Below are 21,094 nucleotides of genomic sequence, written 5' to 3'. Positions count from 1 at the left end.
TTCCCTGTTGTCTGAAATATATTTAAGATAACAGTTTGAGAGATGTAAGTATTGTCTGAATGCGTATGAGATAACAATGTGCCGGAAGAATCTGTTGTCTGAAATGAACCTCAGACTACATACTTTTTTCTCCTGTTGTCTGAAATTTATTTAAGATAACAGTTTTCGAGATGCATGTGTTGTCTGAATGCGTATGAGATAACAATGTGCCGAAAGAATCTGTTGTCTGAAATGAACCTCAGACTACAGATACTTTTTTCCCCTGTTGTCTGAAATTTATTTAAGATAACAGTTTGCGAGATGTAAGTGTTGTCTGAATGCGTATGAGATAACAATGTGCCGGAAGAATCTGTTGTCTGAAATGAACCTCAGACATCAGTGATAGTGTGGTCATGTCGTTGCAAGGAATTGCACACAATATGTCCTTTAGTAAAACTGTTGTGTGAATGTTCCTAAGACAATAGGTATTATGTGTGTAAATTTATGTGTTGTCTGATGATATTGTACTACCATATTTAATAGCCTTATATATGTTGTCTGAATTGAATAAACACTACAGGTACTGATTTTAGAAATAGGCAAATATGAAACACAAATTAGTTCAAATGTCATTTACTATAGCACATCATTGTCATACATTGCCAAAACACACCGAAACTAGAAATAGAGTACCCAATTGTTAAAGTATTTCTTACATATCAATTCAAAGTACTAGCTACTGATCCTGTCCAACCAAAACATAACCACAAACTTTGAACTAGGTCTCCAAGAAGTACCAACACAAATCTTACATATATGTTTTAACCACAAACTTTGCCCACTCAGTTCTGACCACATCGATATCAACCTGGGAATATGCTGTTTTACTTCTTCTCTCCCACTGAAACAAAATGGTTTGTACTTAGTAGTTGACATAATTCCTAAAAAGAATCTATAGAACTCAATTGTGCAACAACAATGAATCTATGCAACATATATATATATATATATATATAGGATTTTTCTCAGATAAGGATGTCCTTAGTTTTTCTTATGGAACGGATTTACTGTTTTCACCCACTTTCCGATCACATTTTCACATCTTAACCGTTCAGTTTTTAGGTCCTAATGTATGGATCACCTCTGCAAAATTTCAGCCAATTTGGTGATCGTTAAGGCGTCCAAAACTGCAATTTACATGAACGAACCGAATCTGTCGAACTGGAACCGTTCGTTTACATTGTTGTAATTTGCAGTTTTGGATGCCTTAATGATTACCAATTTGGCTGAAATTTTGCAGAGGTGATCTATACATTAGGACCTAAAAACTGAACGGTTAAAATGTGAAAATTTGATCGGAAAGTGGGTGAAAACCGGAAATTCGTACCTAAGAAAAACTAAGGACATCCTTAGTGTAGCCGGACTGTATATATATATATATATATATATATATATATATATATATATATATAAGCAACTAAATATAAGGACATCCTTTCTCTTCTTAGAAAGCCTTTCCACCAAAGAATACCAAAAATAAGTAGTAAGTATAATGAAGATTCCCCCAACCACCATTCACTGAGAGTTGCTTCTTTTCCGCCACAATTTATGTGGAGAGAGTACCAAGCTAGGAAAGAAAAGCAAAAACAGGTTAGTAGCCCTTGAGAAGGAAAACAAAAAAGAATCAATACTTAAGACACTAATGATAATGACTTCTATATCCCTTTGTTGCAATGGAAAGGCTGGGGGGTGGGGACAACATATACAGGTCGACAAACAAGATTTCCATATACTATATATATCTGAAATAATTATCCAAATGAAATAATGATCAGCAAACTTCATCCTGAAAGTTTACTAAACTAGGCAAAGACTGTGGAAGATGCTACTTGTAGATGACAAGGCCAAATCTTAGGGTGCATAATCAATGTACATTTGATCTTAAAAAGTATAAAAAGCAGAGACTGGTACACTTAAAATATTAAGAATCCATCAGCCTCTTATAGTCTTGTGTATATATTGTCTAAGCTAAGTAAGAAGTTGTTTTGGATTTAACCCTCATCTTCCTCCCACACCCTGATCGTCATAGTTCAATACTTAAGACACTATAGGATTGAAACTATGCTCGTACAGATTTGCAACTTTAACACTAACTTTTTTGCATTGCATATTGTAGTTCTATACTTAAATATGAAGTGTAAAGAGACCAAGTTCTTTATTCACCATTGTTCAGAGCACTGGTAGATAATTGATAATTTTACTTTCTAGTCTTTTGTTCCTTAGAAATTCTGATATCTTTTATAGCTGTTAAGCTTTCAGCCTTAAAAAATATAAAATATAATAAAAATATAAAAGAAAAAAGGAAGGAAGGAAGTGGAAAACAAAGAAAAGGCCATAGACATTTATAAAGGACATATGTGCAACCCAACTTACTTTTTGGACATTTTGCAATTTTCAAACATGAAACAGATCTGCAAACAGAACAATAGAGGGTCCAAAAAGATCAGCAAGAAAACATGATAAACCAACTGCAGTGCAAGTTCCTGTAGTAATTAACATATACTCGTAAGTAAAGTTTTCTCTGCAGAACATGAACAAAATATAACTTAACAAAGATATTCTTACAAGCCGCCTTGTGGTTCACAACTAACAGCTGCTGACTTAGTGGTGAAATCGTTGTATGAAAGATCACTGCATAAAAAGGCTTAAGTAAACTTTTGTTCACCATCTAAAATAGGGAAGAAGAGAAGGAGTAGCATTTGCTACTATAGCTTTTCTAGAAGAGAGCTTACATGTTGTCTCCTTTCAGCCAATCTGGCACAGATCCAGTGAGCATATTTCCAGTCAATAATTATACACGAGGCCTCATTCTGCTCCTTTATTGTAAATCCCCTAGTAATCAGTAAAAGAATCAAGATCTGTTATTCATTGCTTACATGTAATCCACATTTGCTAGTCCAGAAAAGCTGCTTGGAATTTCTCCAGTTAGCTTGTTAAAGTTGAGGTCTCTGCAAAGATTCCAATCAAAGAAATGTAAACATGATGATCCATTATGTATGAGAGCAATGCCATTATGCCAATACAATTATAATCACATATATGTAACACCTACATTACAATTATGACAGTAATGCCATTATACCAATACATTTATCAAAATAGCAAGATTTAAATATCTAATGACAGTAATACCTTTATTTTTTTTCAAGTTTCTCAAAGGAACTGTGGCCCTCTGCTTCTGAGGTCTGAGGCTTTCTCCTCATGAATCATGAATCATACAAAGTTACAAACTGCAATTGAAGAAGAAATCAACATTAAATGGAAACCAAGTTATCAAACCCATTTCTAACTACCCAATCACTCAATCTGTATCATTACCTTTATTAAAATCAAGTAATCAAACATCAATTCATCAAGATCAATATACCATCAGTTAATCAGTATCCATAGGCCAAGCAATTATATCATTTTGAGTCTTTGACTGTCTGCAAATCTGCAATTATACCATCAACATCACTACATCAGTAGCACCAACCAAAATCGAACCCATTGGCCATTACCCATTTCAACTATAACATTACGGCATTACCTATTTACCTTAGTTGAAAACCAACAAGAACTCAGAACTGATACAGATTAAATGGAAGACAACTAGACAAGATCAAATGGAAATCGATTATTTACTAATTAAAACTCATAACTTCAGAAATCAGAAGAGAAGCAGACTAGAACTCTAGAAGGGGAGGAGAAGAAGACGGAGAGGGAGAGAGAGATGATGAGATACCGCGGAGACGGGTTGCTGGTGGGGATCGAAAGGCTGGAGGCGGTGGCAGGTGCGGCTTGGAAGCCTGGACTGCTGGAGGCTGCGCGGAGCTCGGAGACCGGACAACTGAAGACGGGTTGCTGGTTATAAGGCTTCCAGCCTTGCACTCTTGCAGATCGTCGAGCCGGGTGTGCTTTGTGCTCCAAGTCTCCAAGTCGCAGATGTGGGGCTTGAAACGAGAATACGAGATGACTGGTCCAAAAAAAAAAATCTATATACCTAATTTTTTTTTTAGCCCGAAAAGCCCGGTGGTGCTTGAGCCCTACCAAGCCCGTGGCTGGATCCGCCCCTGGCCGAGACCGACGACGTTGAGGAGCGGTGAGAGGAGGCAGTAGAGTTTTCGTCAACGTCTTCGTCGGCGAGGATGGCCTGGCCTTAGCGCATCGAGTCTGACAGTTGCAACAACTCTTCAATCGCCTCCATGGTTGAAGTAGATCAAAGGAGATCTGAGGGAGGGGGCGGTGGATCTAACGGTGGTGGAAACCTCAAAGATTAAGATCGGGAGAGCCGCTGAGAGTGAGAGTGAGGGTCGATGAGGTTGAGAGGGTGAGGGCGATTAAGGGTGAGAGCGATGGTGAGGGGGAGCGCGATACTGAGTCAGCGAGGTTGAGAGCGATGGCGAGGGTGAGCGCGATTGAGGGAGGCCGAGAGAAATTTGGGAGCAGGAAGAGTGACCTAAAATTTTATTGAGTCAGAGGGAGGCCGAGAGCAATTTGGGAGGGAGAGTAACCTAAAATTTTGGCTAAGGGAGGGAAACACGTGTTTTCACAAAGGCTTTAGTGTTTTTTTTTTTGGTAATAAAGGCTTTAGTATTTTGAGTGGGAAAAAAATAAATATAAATTAGTTTTTTTTTTTCGTTTTTCAGACAACAGATATTATTGTTAGTGTTGTCTGAAATCTCTCAAATATACTAAAGGGTTCATGTGTTGGATGAGTAGAGGTCAGACGACAGGTTTAAAAAATCTGTCGTCTGACTAACTCAGACGACAGCAAAAACTCATATGTTGTCTGATAGCTGTCGTGTGATTAAGTTATTCTAGTAGTGATTTAATTTGAAAAAATTTGGAATGTTTCAAAACCATATTTTTAGGATTAGCCTGGTAATGTTGACTAGTAACAAGAGCACATAAAATATTGTTTTAGCAGGAGGTATGTTTAGATTCTCAAAGATGAGTTTATTTCTAGAGTGCCATATAGACCAATGGGAGAATATCACAAATTGTCACTCAACTTTTACCCTATTCGACACTTTGGTCACTCACTTTTTATATATCACTTTGGTCACTCACTTTTTAAATATCACTTTGGTCACTCAACTTTAACTCTGTTATTCACCTTAGTCACTCCGTTAATTTTTTTCCATTAAAAAAAAATTATTTGCCACAATATCAAAGATATTTTCATTCGATCAATTGTGAAAAATTGAGTAGTATGAATTGGCATGATTGGGAGAAGAGATTAAAGTGAGAAAAAAATTCTCCTTTGGTGACTAAAATGATTGACAGAATAATAGTTGAGTGACCAAAGTGATATATTTGAAAATTGAGTGACTAAAGTGTCGAATGAGTCATACTTGAGTGACTATTTGTGAAATTTTCCCTAAACCAATTAAGGATAAGAATGTTAGATGACAATCAGGAGAACAATTAAGATTACTAATATAATCTAACCAATAAATAAAGGAAGGATTAAATTATGTTTAGTCCCTGTACTATGACATTTTTTTCGTTTCAGTCCCTGACATTCTCAATTAATCTGAAAAGTCCCTAACGTCAAAATTTCCGTCTGATTGGTCCCTCCCGCGTCAAATTAGGAGTTGGCCTTAGGTGAAATGTCCAATATACCCCTCTGTTATTTTTTTTTTCCTTTTTAATTTCTTTTTCTCCTTTTTTTTTCTTTTTCCTTTTTAATTTCTTTTTTTTTCCGTTTTAATTTCTTTTTTTCCTTTTTTTCTTTTTTCTTTTTCCTTTTTAATTTCTTTTTTATTTTTCATTTTTCCTTTTTAATTTCTTTTTTTTTCCTTTTTTCTTTTTTCTTTTTCCTTTTTAATGACCATCGTATCCTGCTGCATCGGTAGCGCCACGTCGGCGAACCAATCCAGATCGACCCGAAACCCCAATTCTTGTTCTCCACGCCGGCGACCCTTTTTTTTTTTCTTTTTTCTTTTTAATTTCTTTTTTCCTTTTCCTTTTTTTATTTTTCTTTTTTCCTTTTTAATTTCTTTTTTCCTTTTTCTTTTCTTTTTTCATTTTTCTTTTTCATTGTTAATGACCATCGTATCGTGCTGCATCGGTAGCGCCATATCGGCAAACCAATCGAGATCGACCCGAAACCCCAATTATTGTTCTCCACGCCGGCGGCCATTTTTCTTTTCCATCACTATTATTCTTCTTCACTTCTGGTTTTGGTCAACTTGGCCATCAAAAACCATCATTTCAACCAGACCCAAAATCCAAATCACCATTTTGAGCAAGACCCAAAAACCTCAGGGTCTGAAAAAATGGTAGTTTTCAGTGAAAAGTTTCCAAATTGAGGCTTGATGTGGAGAGAGAAAGTGAGATTTGAGTGGGAGAGAGAGAAGTAGGCTGTGAAAACAAGAGGGAAGTGGTTTAGCGGTGAATTTCCGAGCTGATTGGGATTTGCTTGTGTTTGGGAGATGGCTTCAGAGAAGGTGAAGAAGTGATCAATCGGCTCCTAGCTTCTTGCTTTTGCTCGATGTCCATCTCTGCACCGCCAAGCTAGGTCTTTGCTGGGTTTGGTTTCAATTTGGGGAGAGAAACAAATGGGTTGTGGAGTTTGATAGGAATGGGATTGGTGGGTTGAGGAAGGAGAAAGTAGGCAAAACGAAAAGAAAAAAAAAAGGAAAAAAAGAAATTAAAAAGGAACAAGAAAAATAGAAGAAAAAGCAAAAAAGAAATTAAAAAGGAAAAAAAGAAAAAAAAGGAAAAAAGGAAATTAAAAAGGAACAAGAAAAATAGAAGAAAAAGCAAAAAAGAAATTAAAAAGAAAAAAGAAAAAAAGAAATCAAAAAGGAAAAAGAAAAAAAAAGGAGAAAAAGAAATAACAGAGGGGTATATTGGACATTTCACCTAAGGCCAACTCATAATTTGAAGCGGGAGGGACCAATCAGACGGAAATTTTGACGTTAGGGACTTTTCAGATTAATTGAGAATGTCAGGGACTGAAACGAAAAAATAGTCATAGTACAGGGACTAAACATAATTTAATCCATAAAGGAATCATACCAAGATATATAAAGGATTAGGTAGAATAGTAAGTAACCAAAACCCGATACATTATTTAAATGAGTGATCCACTGTTTCTGTATTACTTTTACAAAAAGGACAAAAATGTGAAATAGAAGGATTAAAAGATGAGATCTTATCTCTTGTTCGAAGTCTATTTCTGATTAGGACCTAAGAGAAGATTTTCATCTTTGGAGGCATATTCAACTTCCACATTTTATTCTAGATTTGGAATGAGAAGGGATTTGTTGAAATTGAAGCCATGAAGCACTTTTAAGTTTTAACAGATACCAGAACTCGAAGGTCCCCAAAACAAAACCATCAGGAGTAGGATAAATAGGAAGAGGAATGGCTATAATTTTGTCTACAATATCTTGAGGTAAAATCGTAAGCAAAACTGATTTATTCCAAGTAGAATGGTGTATAAATCTACCACTGTAAGAGACCAATTTAAGTTAGTTCGATCCTGATCAGGAATCAAGTAGTATAAAGGAAAAGGTAGAACCCAGTTAAAAGTCTAAAAAAGAATGGATTTACCATCACCTACAGTCCATCTAAGTCCTTGAGTAAGGACATCCTAGCATCTAAAATACTTTTCCAAGTCAATAAGTGAGATGCTTTCTTCTGTGTAGTTAAAAAATGTGAATGCTGTAAATATATACTAGAGAGTAGAGACTAATTGAACTCACCAATTATGAGGTTGAGTCATAATTTTTCATTCTAATTCAGCTAATGTAGCTTTATTAAAACACTCTACAGACCTAATTCATAAACCTCCTTTAGATTTAGGTAAAGAAGCCTGAGACCAAGCAATACTAGGTTGAGAATTTCCCTAGAAGAATGAACTACATTCTTTGTCAATTCTATCTGCAAGTTTTGAAGTACATTTAAAATAAGATAGAATATGATTAGGCATCCTTGAAAGATTACATTTAATAAGAGTAAGCTTACCTCCACGAGATAAAGTATTTACTTTCCATCTAGCAAGTTTCTTTTGAATTTTTAGAACAAGTTCACTCAAGTTAAGAGGATATTTCCAAAAAACGATATTATGAACTCCTAGGTATTTACCAATAGAAGTCTTATGTTGATTACCAAGACAAGTGGAAAGATCTCTTTTAACATGCATAAGCTCGAATATTAGAAGAAAAGTAAATAGTAGATTTATGATAATTAATTTGTTGGCCCAATGCTGCTGAAAAAGTATTTAAGGCATTTGAAATGTTCTTAGCTGCAGAATGAGTAACTTTAGCAAATATTAAATAGTCATCAGCAAACATAAGATTAGAAACCTTGAAACCATGAGGAGAAGTAAGTAATCTAACATGATATTTTGAAATAGAAGTTAAATTATTCAAGGTTCTTATAAAAGGTTTCATTGCACGAATAAGTAAGTATGGAGGATATCCTTAACCAAAAATTAGATACTTGGTTTCATTTTTCAAAACAAGTTAAAAACCATAATATATTTTCATGGATTGTTAAATCTAATCAACATGTGGCATCTTTGACTTAAAGAAAAAAAACGTGTGACATGAAACTGAGAAAAGAAAAGAAAAACAAACAAAATTAATTTGAATCACTATCAAAGGTAAGGTAGATTAATATCATGTCAGCCCTTATGCAAGCGATGACATCTTTATATTTTTTTTTGAAAGGCAAGACGACAATCTTTATTAATTATAAGCAAGCTAGAGCATACAATGTGAGGTTACAAAACCCCTAATCTCTGTAGGTAGACAACCATACCACGAGACATTAACTTGACTATAAGAGCTAATTTAGCTAGCTTATCAGCAGCAGAATTGGACTCCCGGAAAACATGGGAGAAAGAAGCACCCGGTAAATGACCCAAGAAAGAGACAGAATCATCAATCACACGACCCCAAGGAGATGTGTCCTCCTCCCCAACATTGATGACTTGAATAACCTGCATGCAGTCCCCTTCAAAACTGATCGGTGCAAGGTGAAATTGAGCAGCCAAGGCACAAGCTGCTCTGGCAGCGAAGGCTTCGGTCTCAATTGGAAAAGAGACAGAAGAGACAAACTTGCAGACACCTCCAACTACCTCTCCATTAGAGTCTCTCACAACCACACCAATACCACCCTTCCCCAAAGTCCCATTGTAGGCCCCATCAAAGTTGGCTTTCAGCCAACCAGGTGAAGGAGGTTGCCAAAGAGCCACAACTCTTTGTGGCCTCAAAGAAGGAGCAGCAGCTCTAGATACAGATTGAAAAAGACGAAATTGATGAGAGGCTTGAAAAGCCAACTGCTGCAGCCCAATAGCCTTGCCATTCCAAACCCTCCTATTACGTTCCTTCCAGAACATCCATAATGAGAACAGAAGAAAAGCAAAATCTTCTTTAACTAGACGCTACGAACAAATCATGAGCCAATCCATTAGAGAAGCTGGAGTAGAAATCAAATGCAAAACCGGAGAAAAAAAACTGGAAAGAACGCAGCACTGAATGCACAAAATAACAGTCCCTTTGCACATGTATGATAGATTCTTCAGCATCATTACAAAAAAAGCAGCCATCCTGCAGAAAGACCCGTCGAGACAAAAGTTGAGAAACCGTAGGGAGAATTTCAGAACACGCTTTCCAAATGTGCACTTTAACTTTGCTTGGAATCTTGGCAAACCAAATCTTCTTCCAAAAAGAAACAGTAAGATCCGATGTAGTAGTACCCATAGCTAGGTCATGCACTGACGCATAGGCGATTTTATACGCACTCTTGGTAGTAAACCTACGTTTTACATCATAATGCCATATCAGCCTATCCTGCACTTGTCTGTTACTAAGTGAAATTGAAAGAATAAGTGCAGCATCATCAGGATCAAACTGAGCCACAATGAGATCCCTATCCCATACGCCAGACGGTAGGATGAGCTCATGTACCCACTTAGGAGCAGAATGGCAACGAAAAAAAGGTCGGAAGGAACAAGGTCGGGGTAACCAAGGAGTATCCCAAACATGAATTAACCTTCCATCACCAACCTGCCATCGAACTCCCTTATTCAGAATCTTTAAAGCCTAAAAAATACCCCTCCAACACGCTGAAGGTGAGGAGGTCAGTTCAGCGTCCCATAATACCCCATTAGGATAGTACTTTGCTATATATAAACGAGCAATAAGAGAATTAGGATTACGTAACAATCTCCACCCTTGTTGTGCCAACAAAGCTAGATTATGAGCATGCAAGTCACGGAAACCCATCCCTCCATTCTCTTTAGGTTGACAGAGCTTATCCCAAGAGAGCCAATGTATCTTCCTCTGATCACCTTTACTACCCCACCAAAACTGAGCACACTTTTGATGAAGAGTATCACAGAATGTTTTAGGCAATAAAAAACAACTCATAGCATACAAAGGCAATGCCTGGGCAACAACTCGAATTAGCAGATCCTTCCCTGCACCACTTAGAAGTTTCCCCTGCCAACCTTCAAGCTTCTTACCGAGTCTCTCAGTGATGTAAGCAAAAGTTTCAGTTTTCTGTCTTCCCACATAAGTCGGAAGCCCCAAGTACTTATCATGCTTAACAACAACTTGAACACCCAAGAAATCTGCCAACACGGCCCGAGTAGATTCTCCCACATTCTTACTAAACACGATACTACTCTTAGACCGATTAATTTTTTGACCGGAAGCACCTTCATAATCACTTAAAACAGATTGAAGGTGAAAACACTCTTCCAAGGAAGCATTCCCAAACAACAGACTGTCGTCCGCAAAAAGTAAGTGATGAATACGAGGGGCACCAGAACAAATAGAAATACCAGATAACTGCCCTTGTTGAAACTTCTTATCCAGTAATGCTGAGAAGCCCTCAGCACACAGAACAAATAAGTAAGGGGAGAGAGGGTCTCCCTGACGGAGTCCCCTAGTTGGTGTGACATAACCTCGGGGCTGCCCATTAACCAAGAAAGAATAACGAACAGTAGTGACACACTGCATAATCATCTGCACCCAAGATTCCTCAAAACCTAACCTCAAAAGCACCGCTTCCAAAAAACACCACTCTATTCGATCATAAGCCTTGCTCATATCCAACTTAAGTGACATGACTCCTTCCCCAGACCGATGGTTATGGATGAAATGTGAAACTTCATTAGCCACTAGAGTGTTATCTGAGATCAGACGACCTGGAATAAAAGCACTCTGATAGGGCGATATAATCTCAGCCATAATACGCTTCAGCCTGTTTGTAATCACCTTAGCACAAATCTTATAAATCACATTGCAAAGAGCAATAGGCCTCAAGTCAGCCATTTTATCAGGAGTTTTAACCTTAGGAATCAGACACACATGCGTAAAATTGATCTCACCCAACATCTGACCAGACACAAGGAAATTTTGCACTGCTCTAACCAAATCTGCACCAATAGTGTTCCAGTACTTCTGGAAAAAAAGCGGGGGCATTCCATCTGGCCCAGGAGCCTTAGTAGGATACATTTGGAACAAAGCCGTACGAATTTCATCCGCAGTGTAGGGGGCATTTAGTTCCAGATTCATATGAGATGTCACCCGGGGTTGAATGCAATCAACAACAGACATCATATGAGCATAGTTCACATCACCAGTGGAAAACATAGCTGTGAAATAGTCCACAACCACCTTCTCCATACCCGAGTCTGAAGTTTGCCAGACTCCATCCTCATCAAATAATCCCATTAGCCTATTCTTAGCACGTCTATTTGAGGCCTTACGATGAAAGAATTTAGTATTCCGATCACCTTGTGAAAGCCATAAAACCTTGGATCGTTGTTGCCAGTAGCTATAATCCTCGTTCAGAAGAACCTCTAATCTGTTAGACAACTCAACACTTTCCTGTTGTAACTCAGGAGTAAGACGCAACATGAGCAGTTCCTGCAACCTACCACGTAGCATATCCATCTCTCGACCTCTATTTCCAAAGGTAACCCTCTGCCAATTAAGCAAGGAGAGGCGGGTATTACAAATCTTCTGCACAACTTGGAACATGGGTCTGCCAACAGTAGCAAAGTTCCAACCATCACTAACAACACCCTCACAGGCCTCATGAGACACCCAAAGACTTTCAAAGCGAAACCTTGGACGCCTACGAGAGACAACAGGAGAAGAAATATTCACTTCCAACAAAATTGGAAGGTGATCACCATGAATAGGTTCCAGATTGAAAACCCTAGAAGCGGGGAAAAGATCAGACCAAGAGAGAGTAGCAAAGGCCCTATCCAATCTGCTCCTTACACCACCGCCCGTCCAAGTAAATGAAGAACCCAGAAAACCTAAGTCGACCAACTCCGAGGACGACACCGCCTCCCGAAATAGCTGCATCTGAGACTCCCTCCGAGTTACACCCCCAATTTCTCGCCGGCATGTAGCAGCTCGTTGAAATCACCCAAAACTACCCATGGCAGCGACGACTCAGCCCCTAACTGACAGAGTAACGACCAAGTAATGTGTCGCAGCGCCGTGGTCGGATGCCCATAAAAACTAGTAAGCCGCCAATCCATCATTGAACCATCTGTTTGGCTCCAAAACCAGTTGGCTTGCAAACTGTCTCTTTTGAGCTTGTGCGCAGGCGTGCCAGCACCGTGGGGTGCTGTCGTCGGGGTAGTCCCTTGACCTGACTTCTTCTTCAAGCGTTTGTGGACGAGGAGAGCACCAACCTCGCCACAGGGTTCTTCTCTAGCCTTACGGATAAGGACTTTCTGCCTTACGGATAAGGACTTTGGGTGTGATCTCTTCGCGTCACCGAATCGATACTTAGTATTGCAGACTAAGCAGAGCAATCGCTGGGAAGTTTGGAGAAAGCACGGGTTGCGCTAAAGCGTGACTTTAGCTTCGCTGGGTTGCGAGGGCGTTACCCTTGCTTCGCTGGTAGTAACGGTGGCGGTTGCGCTCGCAGTCGGCTCGCTGGGAGACTGGGACTGGAAGTGCGGTCGCCGGGTTGGTCTGGTGATGCTGACAGTCGGCTCTTGGAGAGACTAGGACTGGCGCACGCTCACCGGGTTTCAACAAAGTTGAAGGTTTGCTCCGGGGAGGCTTTGTAATCGCTAGGATTGATTGATATGAGAGAGGTCCTTCATTCTTCCTTGAAACCTGGTATATATACCTAGGGTTTTGACTGCTCCTTGTTGTAGAAGGACTATTGATTGAAGTTTCCTAGTCAATCTCTGCTACTTGATTCCAATAAGGTTTCGTTTTCCTTATGGATTCCGGAATGGGCGAAGCTATAACCCAAACCCTAGTAGGCTTATTTTTGGGCCGCAGGTATCGGCCCGCTGTGCTAGATCCACTAAAGGATATTGCCAAAATTACTTTTGGGCTCAAACATTGCCCCCCAGGCCTCGAAATCAGGCTCATGAAAATGCAACTGATTGAAGGGGACTAAAACGACGCGTTCAATGCTTGAAACGATGTCATTAATGAGGGTTGCGTCCTTTCACTCGCGAAACGCCTTTCTGTCGTATCGTTTCCCTCACAAAATCTCTTATTTAAATCCGCAGCCACTTCAGACCTGTCACATCAGAAACTCTTTTAGTCTCCTAAACCCAGAAACCCTCTTTTACACATATCTTCCTCTTCGAAACCCAGAAATGGCTCCCCCGAAAAAGATAGTTATCGATCAAGAAGAAGAACTGAATGAACAAGCCGCCCATTCTTGGGGAGCCAACATCGGTGCCAGCCTGATCCTCCAGACCATTATCCAGAGACCCCTGCTCCTCAGACTCTCGAACAATCATGCCGGACTGGGTCCAACGCCGCGGGATTCTTTCCCGGCCGACGCCATCGCCTTCTATGGCTTACCTGTTCGCCGCCCCATCCCAGTCCTCCGAAGGACTCCTGGGGATTTTACCAGTTGGAGTGCCCCTAATCATCGATCAAAAATAGGGCATTGGCCATCTTTTATCAGTGCGGCGGAGCTTTCCTGGTATCGTGAAGCGCGAGCTCGAGATCTGGCTCGCTGGAACGCAGCAGGTATCACCCATACTATCGATCTTTGTTTTCGTCTTCCGCGCGGTGGCAATCGTTCGCCACTCGCTGCCTTTCTCTGTTTTTGGAACACCGCCACCAACACCTTTGATTTTCGATTTGGCCAAATGAGTATCACTTTATTGGACATTCTCACCATCACTGGCCTACCCATCGACAGCGAGCCTTATCTGCATGGCCAATTCGACTCTGATACCTTTACTTCCACCATGGCCCAAAATGGTCGTAGCGCTCATAGCGGCTCCTATCCGCGGTGGTTGGCTTATTACCGCCAGGAGCACAACACGACTGGCGGGATTGCTTTCTTGGAGTACTGGCTTTGTAAGTTTATCTTCTGTACTTCCTCCTGTAAGCCCACTGGTGCCTGGACCTTGCTGGCAACGGCCCTCTACAACGGCTGCCGCGTGGGATTAGGACAACCAGTGCTGGGTGCCCTCTATCGAACTTTGTACCAAGCCACAATGCATCCCTTCGAGACTGGCATTTCTGGCCCTTTTTGGATTCTTGACTTCTGGATTCAAATTTATTTCCCATATTTTCGTCGCGACGACATCCCATTGCTTCCACCTACTGATCAACTCCTGGGACGATGGCTCTGTCGCGATGAAAGGTACACGTCCCCTCCTTATTCTGAGTGCTTCACATACTTGTATCTTCTGCACGAGATGCCATACTGCGACTTGGTGCTGAGTCGAAGATTCCCGGCTCCGCTTGAACATGGATTTCTTCCTGGCGCCTCTCGCTACAGTGATCGCGCGCTTGGCCTTTCGCCGCGCAATCTCCTGTTCTGACATCAGGATTGCCGCTGACGAACTCAGTTACGAACTCTATGCTCCCAACCACTTCGCTCGCCAACTCGGCCTTGTTCAATTAGTTCCATTACCTCTGTATGATGATTGGAACTATAACACCTCTTGGCGTAGATTTGGGCCTCTTTCTGGGCCTCCGCCAGCACAAAGCACACTCGTACTGGTTGACCTCCCTGACTGGGCTAGAGAGATTGACTCTGTGGATGGGACTGAGGAAGGATACGAGGCATGGTGGGCAGAAGTTTCTGTTAACTGCTGGAGGCAACAGCATGATGAGCTATTCGCTGCCCTTTTCGGGGAACTGCGATACCCCTACCCTGCCGACGTTGATCTACTTGCTCGCGTCCCTGAAGACGCTGCACAAGTTCCTCCTCCTGCTGCCCAGCCGGCTCCGCGACCCGCGCGAGCCCCACGTCAGGCCCAGGCTGGTATTGTAATCCGCGAACCCCCTCAAGAGGTAAATATCCTGACTCGTGTTTTGTCCTTTGTTCATTTGCTCTTCCCTTTTAATTCAAAATTTTGCTATTCCAGGGAAACGCGCCATCCTCTGGCAGTCGCGCAGCCAACGCTTCCCAAGCCACTAGCCAGTCTGGGAAACAAAAGGCAGTAATGACAGAGCCTGAAGACAACGAATCCTCCTCTGATGATGATGACTCGCAGACGGTAAGAACTTTTTGTTTGAGTAAAACATACTTCCTCCACGAATCAAACCTAATCTTCTGACCCCAACAGATCGCTACCCTCTCGGCTCGGAAACGCAATCGCTCTGATCCTCGAACTGACCTATGGGCAGAAGATGAACCAATCGCTGACCGACTGGTAAGACACAAGCCTACTCAGTACTTGTTAGCAATTTCTTTCCATTCTATGCGACCATGTAACAATCCTCATTCGCAGGTTCGCCATAGGTCCTTGAGACACACTGAAGAAGGATCTTCAGCTGCTGGTGAAGGCACATCTGCTTCCCAAGCCCAAGCGCCAACTATTGTGAACAACTCTCCACTTCCTACGGGCGCCGCCAATAATGCACAGTTGGCCTTGATCCCAGTGCAGATCATAGATGATAGCTCGCCTGAGGCCGAAGATAGAGTACCGCTACCGGATGCACCTTACGAGGAACCAAGCGATATACCTGTCCTGGAACAGATAGCGCCTAACTCAATTCCTGTTCCCAGCGAAGCTAACCCAGAGGCAATGCCAGCGGTCGTTGAGCGTGAGCCCCCAGCCGAGGAGGTATTTCCTTTAACCAACTAATTCATTATTACTTCCTGGCTTAAACATTCTATTCTGACAATACCTTCTTCCAGAATCCAAATGCCTTCAACACTGAGGACGCTGAAGCTGTAGAGGCAGAAGCTGCTGAACCCGCTCTTAATATGGTTGGCCAAGAACTTCTTCCCCCTGCCCCCCAAGTCACTGAAGCCGGAGGATTGGGAGACCTTCCTGAACCAATGCCAGAGGCAGCACCTGTCGCTGAACCTCCTGAGGTCCCTGTCGCTGAGCAACCAACTCCCTCCACTCTGGAAAGGTTAGCTCGTGTACTCAAAGTGACCCCTCCTGGGGTCGTAGATGAAGCTAGAGAAGGCCTTCGTCGCTTCCTGGGCCCTGATATCCTGATTCCTGGTGCGCCCGTGAGAGTCTTAGAATATTTGAGGGTACTTCTCCGCGAGGGAGCCATCACTGAAGATCAGTTCCAAGAGGTCGATCAACTGCTGCAAAACCTCCCTCAAGGGCTCAATGAGCGGGCAGTCGCGAGCGCGCAGGCTAGGCAGACCGAGACGCACTATCAGAGCCTCACTCAACAAACAGAGACCGCGCGCGATTTCTTGGGTGACCAAGCTAACCTCATCAGGGAACTGACGCTCGAAAGGAACCACCTGAGGTCCCAGATTCAGGCTCTTCAAGCCCGGTTAAATGACGTTACTACCAGGCTTACTCATGCGGAGCCTCAGTTGGAACAACCCCTCGCTGCCTTTGAGACGCTATCCCAAGAACTGGCTCAAGCTCGCGTGGCAGCCCAGCAAGCCGCACAAGCTGCTGCGGATGCTAGTTTTCGTTTAGATGAACTTTTCCTTCGCCTGACCCATGCAGGCCGCAGACTTTTGGGCCTCTAGAATTAAGCCCATGTTTTGTATGAACAATAATATTATTATTAACTTAATATTTAGCCCACATTGCTTGGCCCAAATACATATCAATTTAACTTCTCGAACTGTTCAGCGCTTTAATTTGTTTTAATGCTTTTAAAACTGTTTGAAAAGATTGAAAAGATAATCTCAAAATGGAGCGGTTACCTCCTCGGAGACTGCCCCGCCTCCCACGCGCTTTCAATTATCTTCATTTCCGAGATCTTAGCATTTAACACCAATTGATACGCTCATTGATGGCAATGAGAATATCACAACCACCCATCGTACGGTCAAGGCCACTGAGACTGGCACTATAAATATCTGCACTCTGGGGAGATGATATACACAACTGAATATGGGTTTCCCAGAGATAGAATCACAATCTCTGCTTCTCTTTCTCCAGTTTCTACAATCTTCTCCTCACGATATCAGCCTTAGCCTCAAATTCCTAGGCCTTATGGCTTAACCTCAATACCTGGGTAGGTCTTATGGCCTAACCTCAGGTCCAACCACTTGTCTTTGGTCTCTGGAAGTCGCGGTGAAATCCACCGGTTTCATTTAGACTGAAGAACATGTGGTGCTCCCGCCGCGGCAGAACCCGATTTTGAGGGGTCCCCTCTCTCAGATTGCCCGCGTGGAGCAGGAGGAAGAAGGGCGGAAGACCAATATGGGTCGCCTGTTCTTGCTCCGTAGTCTACCTCCAGGGTCTGACTACGTGACTTATGTTTTTCCCCTGGAGGTAGATGTGGTTGTGAGTCGCACTCCCTGTGAAGACCATCTCCATCCCGGAGGGTAATCCAACCAAAAGGGTTGCGATGGATTATTTCCTTCCTTTTTCTCCGGTACAGATGGTAACGGCTGCAACTCAGATCAGAGAAGGCATGTGGATGAAGAGAGGGAGAGTATGAATGCCCGAGCACAGCCCCTTCGCTGCCACAAGATCCAGAAACTCTTAGTAGATCTGTAACTTTATGGTTTTCACTCTAAGCCACTTCCGGCCTTGTAAACCGCAAATGTAATTATTTTGATTTGCACTTTGTACTGCTCTTTGGCCGCAAAGCCACTTTATGAATGAAAGTTTTTAACACTTTTTGCAAAATCAACGTATAAAATAAGGCCTCAGGTATAGGCCATTACATGCATTCTTAACACCATAATGTCAAAGAAAAGAAAAATCGACAACAACAGAAATTTGAAATTGTTGACCGAAACTAAAGCCTCAAATAAGGCCTGAAAATAAAGCCTCAGATAAGGCCTGAATGTACAGAGTGTTGCCCCCCTAGTATGCGTAGGTGAAGCAAGTACAGGATACTAAGGCCACAGAAAAGGCCTGAATATGGATGAAGCGAACCTGGGGAGACTAAGGTTGCCCCCCTGTCTGAGAAGAAGGTTGATCTGGTGGATCTTCAAACTCCCAAACACTAGGGTAATTTTTTCAACCTCCTCTTTGACGAGGATTTGAGTTTCTGAATTCATTCTTCGCGGTTCTTGTTTCACAGGCCTCTTGTCAGGGAGTGTTGGTAGCTGGTGGCAAACCAAGTCTGGTGACAGGCCGGGCATATCCTCGTACTTTTCCGCAAAGCAGTCTTTGAATTAAAGCAATAAGTCGATAAGCCTCTGCTTCTCGCTAGGCTCTAGGTAAGCGCTGATAGCCACTTCCATGGGCTCATCTGCTGTCCCGAGATTGACTTTCTCGGTAGGGTCTCTGACTTTGGGAGGCGTGTCGTCCAACGCTGCCGGAGCGAGCTGAATCTCCACCTCATCCTCTTGTTCCTGATCAGAGAGTTCTTCTTCAATGATTTCCAAAGTCGCGATTCGCTCATAGGCCTCTTTTTCCACTAGATATGATGATATTCTTTCGTACAGCGAGTGGAGGGCCTCTATCCCTTCCTCTGGAAGGTCGTAATCCATTAATCGTTTAAGGGTTTAGGCACAGCGTGGCCAGGCCTTTCCAAGCCTTCTTTTGCGAGCGTAAGCCCCCACTGTGCCAGTTCAGAGGCCGTCACCCCTGTGGGGCGGCCTTTATTATCGAGGCCACTGACTTGCAATGGAGCGATAGGCTCCAAATAGTACCTGGCATCTACATAGTTTGCTGATACTGGGAATGGACGAGGATCCGCTTTGATCACCTCAGCTTTATCTGTCTGCCTGTTCCACATAATAAGTTCCTGATGGAGGGTTGACGGAACACAGTAGCTCCGGTGAATCCAGTCCCTTCCCAGGATAGCGCTGTAGGCCGCATAGCAATCTGTCACAAAGAAAGCATAAACTCCCTCTGCTGGACCTACCTTGATACGCAAGAAAAGTAATCCCAAGGTCTTTGTTACAGTCCCCGCGAAGTTCTTGAGAGTGAGAGACGTTGACTGGATCTTCTCCTTCTTGATTCCAAGCAAGTGCATGGTTCTAGTAGTAATGACATTAACCGCAGCTCCAGTATCAACCATGATCTTGCTAACTTTGGTACCGCCAACGTCCGCCGTGATGTATAAAGGTCTCATGTGCTGGACCATAGCAGGCGTTGGCCTAGTGAAGCTCATGAAGAATTCTTTACTGTTGGCGTCCTCTGTTTCCAGACAGACAATCTCTTCTACCGGTGTTGGGACCGCTGACGTGATCTGCAGGGGCTGTGTATTACATTCCTCAGTTTCTACGCATTCCTGAGCCGCGACCGGTATTGCATACCGCGCTGGGAGCACATAAACCATATTGCAGGACGTATCTAATTCACCTATGTCGTCCTCCAGGTTGAGCTTGGGTTCGTTGACAGGGATAACCGTGTTGAACTGTTTAGCCAACCTGTCTACTAAGGATTCCTCAGTGAGGCCCTTTATCTCACACTGCTCATGCTCCTGAACCACGGGAGCGTTTTCAGGGGAAACTGATTTTGGTTCCCTAGCAGAATCTGCCTCTAGGGGGGGCAACTACTACACTCTGGACTTTTTTAGGTCTCCACTGTAAAGTGTCAGTAGTCCTATCCTTGCCCCCCAGTCTCTCGAAAACTGAGGACTTGGCTTCTGGTTCATCGCGAAACACACGGCGCCTGACGTACGGTCGCCTGGACGGCGAGCTCTCCTTTCTGGCTGGCGGAAGTGTTCTCTCTTTGGTAATTCTGCAAAAAACACTGGGCTCAGAAATCCCTATTGCTGAGCTCGCTTGCTTTCGCAAACTACGAGGGGCCACTAATGGCTTGGTAGCAAGTGCTTCCATCTCCCTCTGATACTGCTCAGGCGATTTGACCAATTGTGAAGGTTTGATCAGGCCCTGGTCTAAGGCCTCGAGCGCGCGCTTGGCTTCCCCAAACCTGCGCTGCAGTTTTCGCTTTTTGGAAGGACTTATCTCCACTGCCTTCCCCTTCTCCCTGGTGTACCACTTCCCTTCCTTGATGGTAGCGGTTGAAGCAGGTGGGATGTAGGGTTTTGTCAGAATGTCTTTGTGCTTGTTTGCAGCCTTCGCCTCTGTCTGCTGATCAACCGTAGCTGCCCTCAGCTTCTTAAACAGATTGGAGTCCTTTGTAGGTGACCCCATTTCCTCCCTTTCTCTCGGGCTGGAAGGTTGATAGTTTCGCGATGGCGAAGCCCACTTGATGGGCGGGAGAGAGCCAAAACGAAATGTCTGCTCGACCTCTTCGTGCGACACTTGGATGCCACACTCTTCCTTGCACCGCGAGCATAACACTACGGGTGAGGCTTGACCAAATGGTTTAGCCTTCTTCTGGGCAGTGGCCTCGTTCAGCTCTCCTTCTCGCCCCTTTGTACTCAAATCCAGGGTTGGTTTCCTCTGGTTCTGCTTGGTCCAGTTCACATCGACCATGTTGATCCCAGTATCAGGAAAAGGGTTTAGGTCAACAAGCGCTGCTGCAGTTACTGGAGCCTCCACTTGAAGACTACCGTTATTGAGCCATACCTGAATCTGGTCCTTGAGCTTCACACAGTCAGCTGTATTATGGTTCCACAAGTTATGGAATTTACAATACTTCTTTCCTTTCAGCTGATCTGGTCGAGGGAAAGGTCCAAAGTCGGTCTTTACCATCTTCGCGGCGATCATCTCATCTAGAATCTCGTGTGCCTTGTTGGCATCATATGTATACGCCGCGAACTCAGGTTTACTGAAGGCCATCGATTTGAGCTTGACA

General features: G+C 42.9%; 1 protein-coding gene across 13 annotated transcripts; it reads right to left on the bottom strand.

Moving 5' to 3' along the window:
- Positions 1–585: 585 nt before the first annotated feature.
- LOC133710852 (probable LRR receptor-like serine/threonine-protein kinase At1g53420) lies at positions 586–4,551 on the bottom strand. 13 transcript variants are annotated; one of them, XR_009846904.1, is made up of 9 exons: positions 3,764–4,551; positions 3,569–3,630; positions 3,407–3,472; positions 3,172–3,269; positions 2,772–2,987; positions 2,605–2,670; positions 2,413–2,450; positions 1,511–1,606; positions 586–880 (listed from the first exon to the last, which is right to left on the bottom strand). XR_009846904.1 is itself a non-coding variant. In XM_062136991.1 (7 exons), the coding sequence occupies exons 3-7, from the start codon at positions 2,813–2,815 to the stop codon at positions 712–714; spliced, it is 375 nt and encodes a 124-aa protein (XP_061992975.1). In that variant the 5' UTR covers positions 2,816–2,987; positions 3,172–3,269; positions 3,764–4,550; the 3' UTR covers positions 586–711. The 13 variants fall into 13 exon arrangements, 1 of the variants encoding a protein (XP_061992975.1); XR_009846903.1 differs by having other exon boundaries at positions 3,577–3,630; XR_009846896.1 differs by having other exon boundaries at positions 3,358–3,472; positions 3,764–4,550.
- Between the last annotated feature and the right edge of the window lie 16,543 nt (positions 4,552–21,094).

Source organism: Rosa rugosa, chromosome 5, assembly GCF_958449725.1.
Source record: "Rosa rugosa chromosome 5, drRosRugo1.1, whole genome shotgun sequence".
In the NCBI taxonomy this organism is placed as follows: domain Eukaryota; kingdom Viridiplantae; phylum Streptophyta; class Magnoliopsida; order Rosales; family Rosaceae; genus Rosa; species Rosa rugosa.
This window is presented reverse-complemented; position numbering and strand designations above follow the sequence as displayed.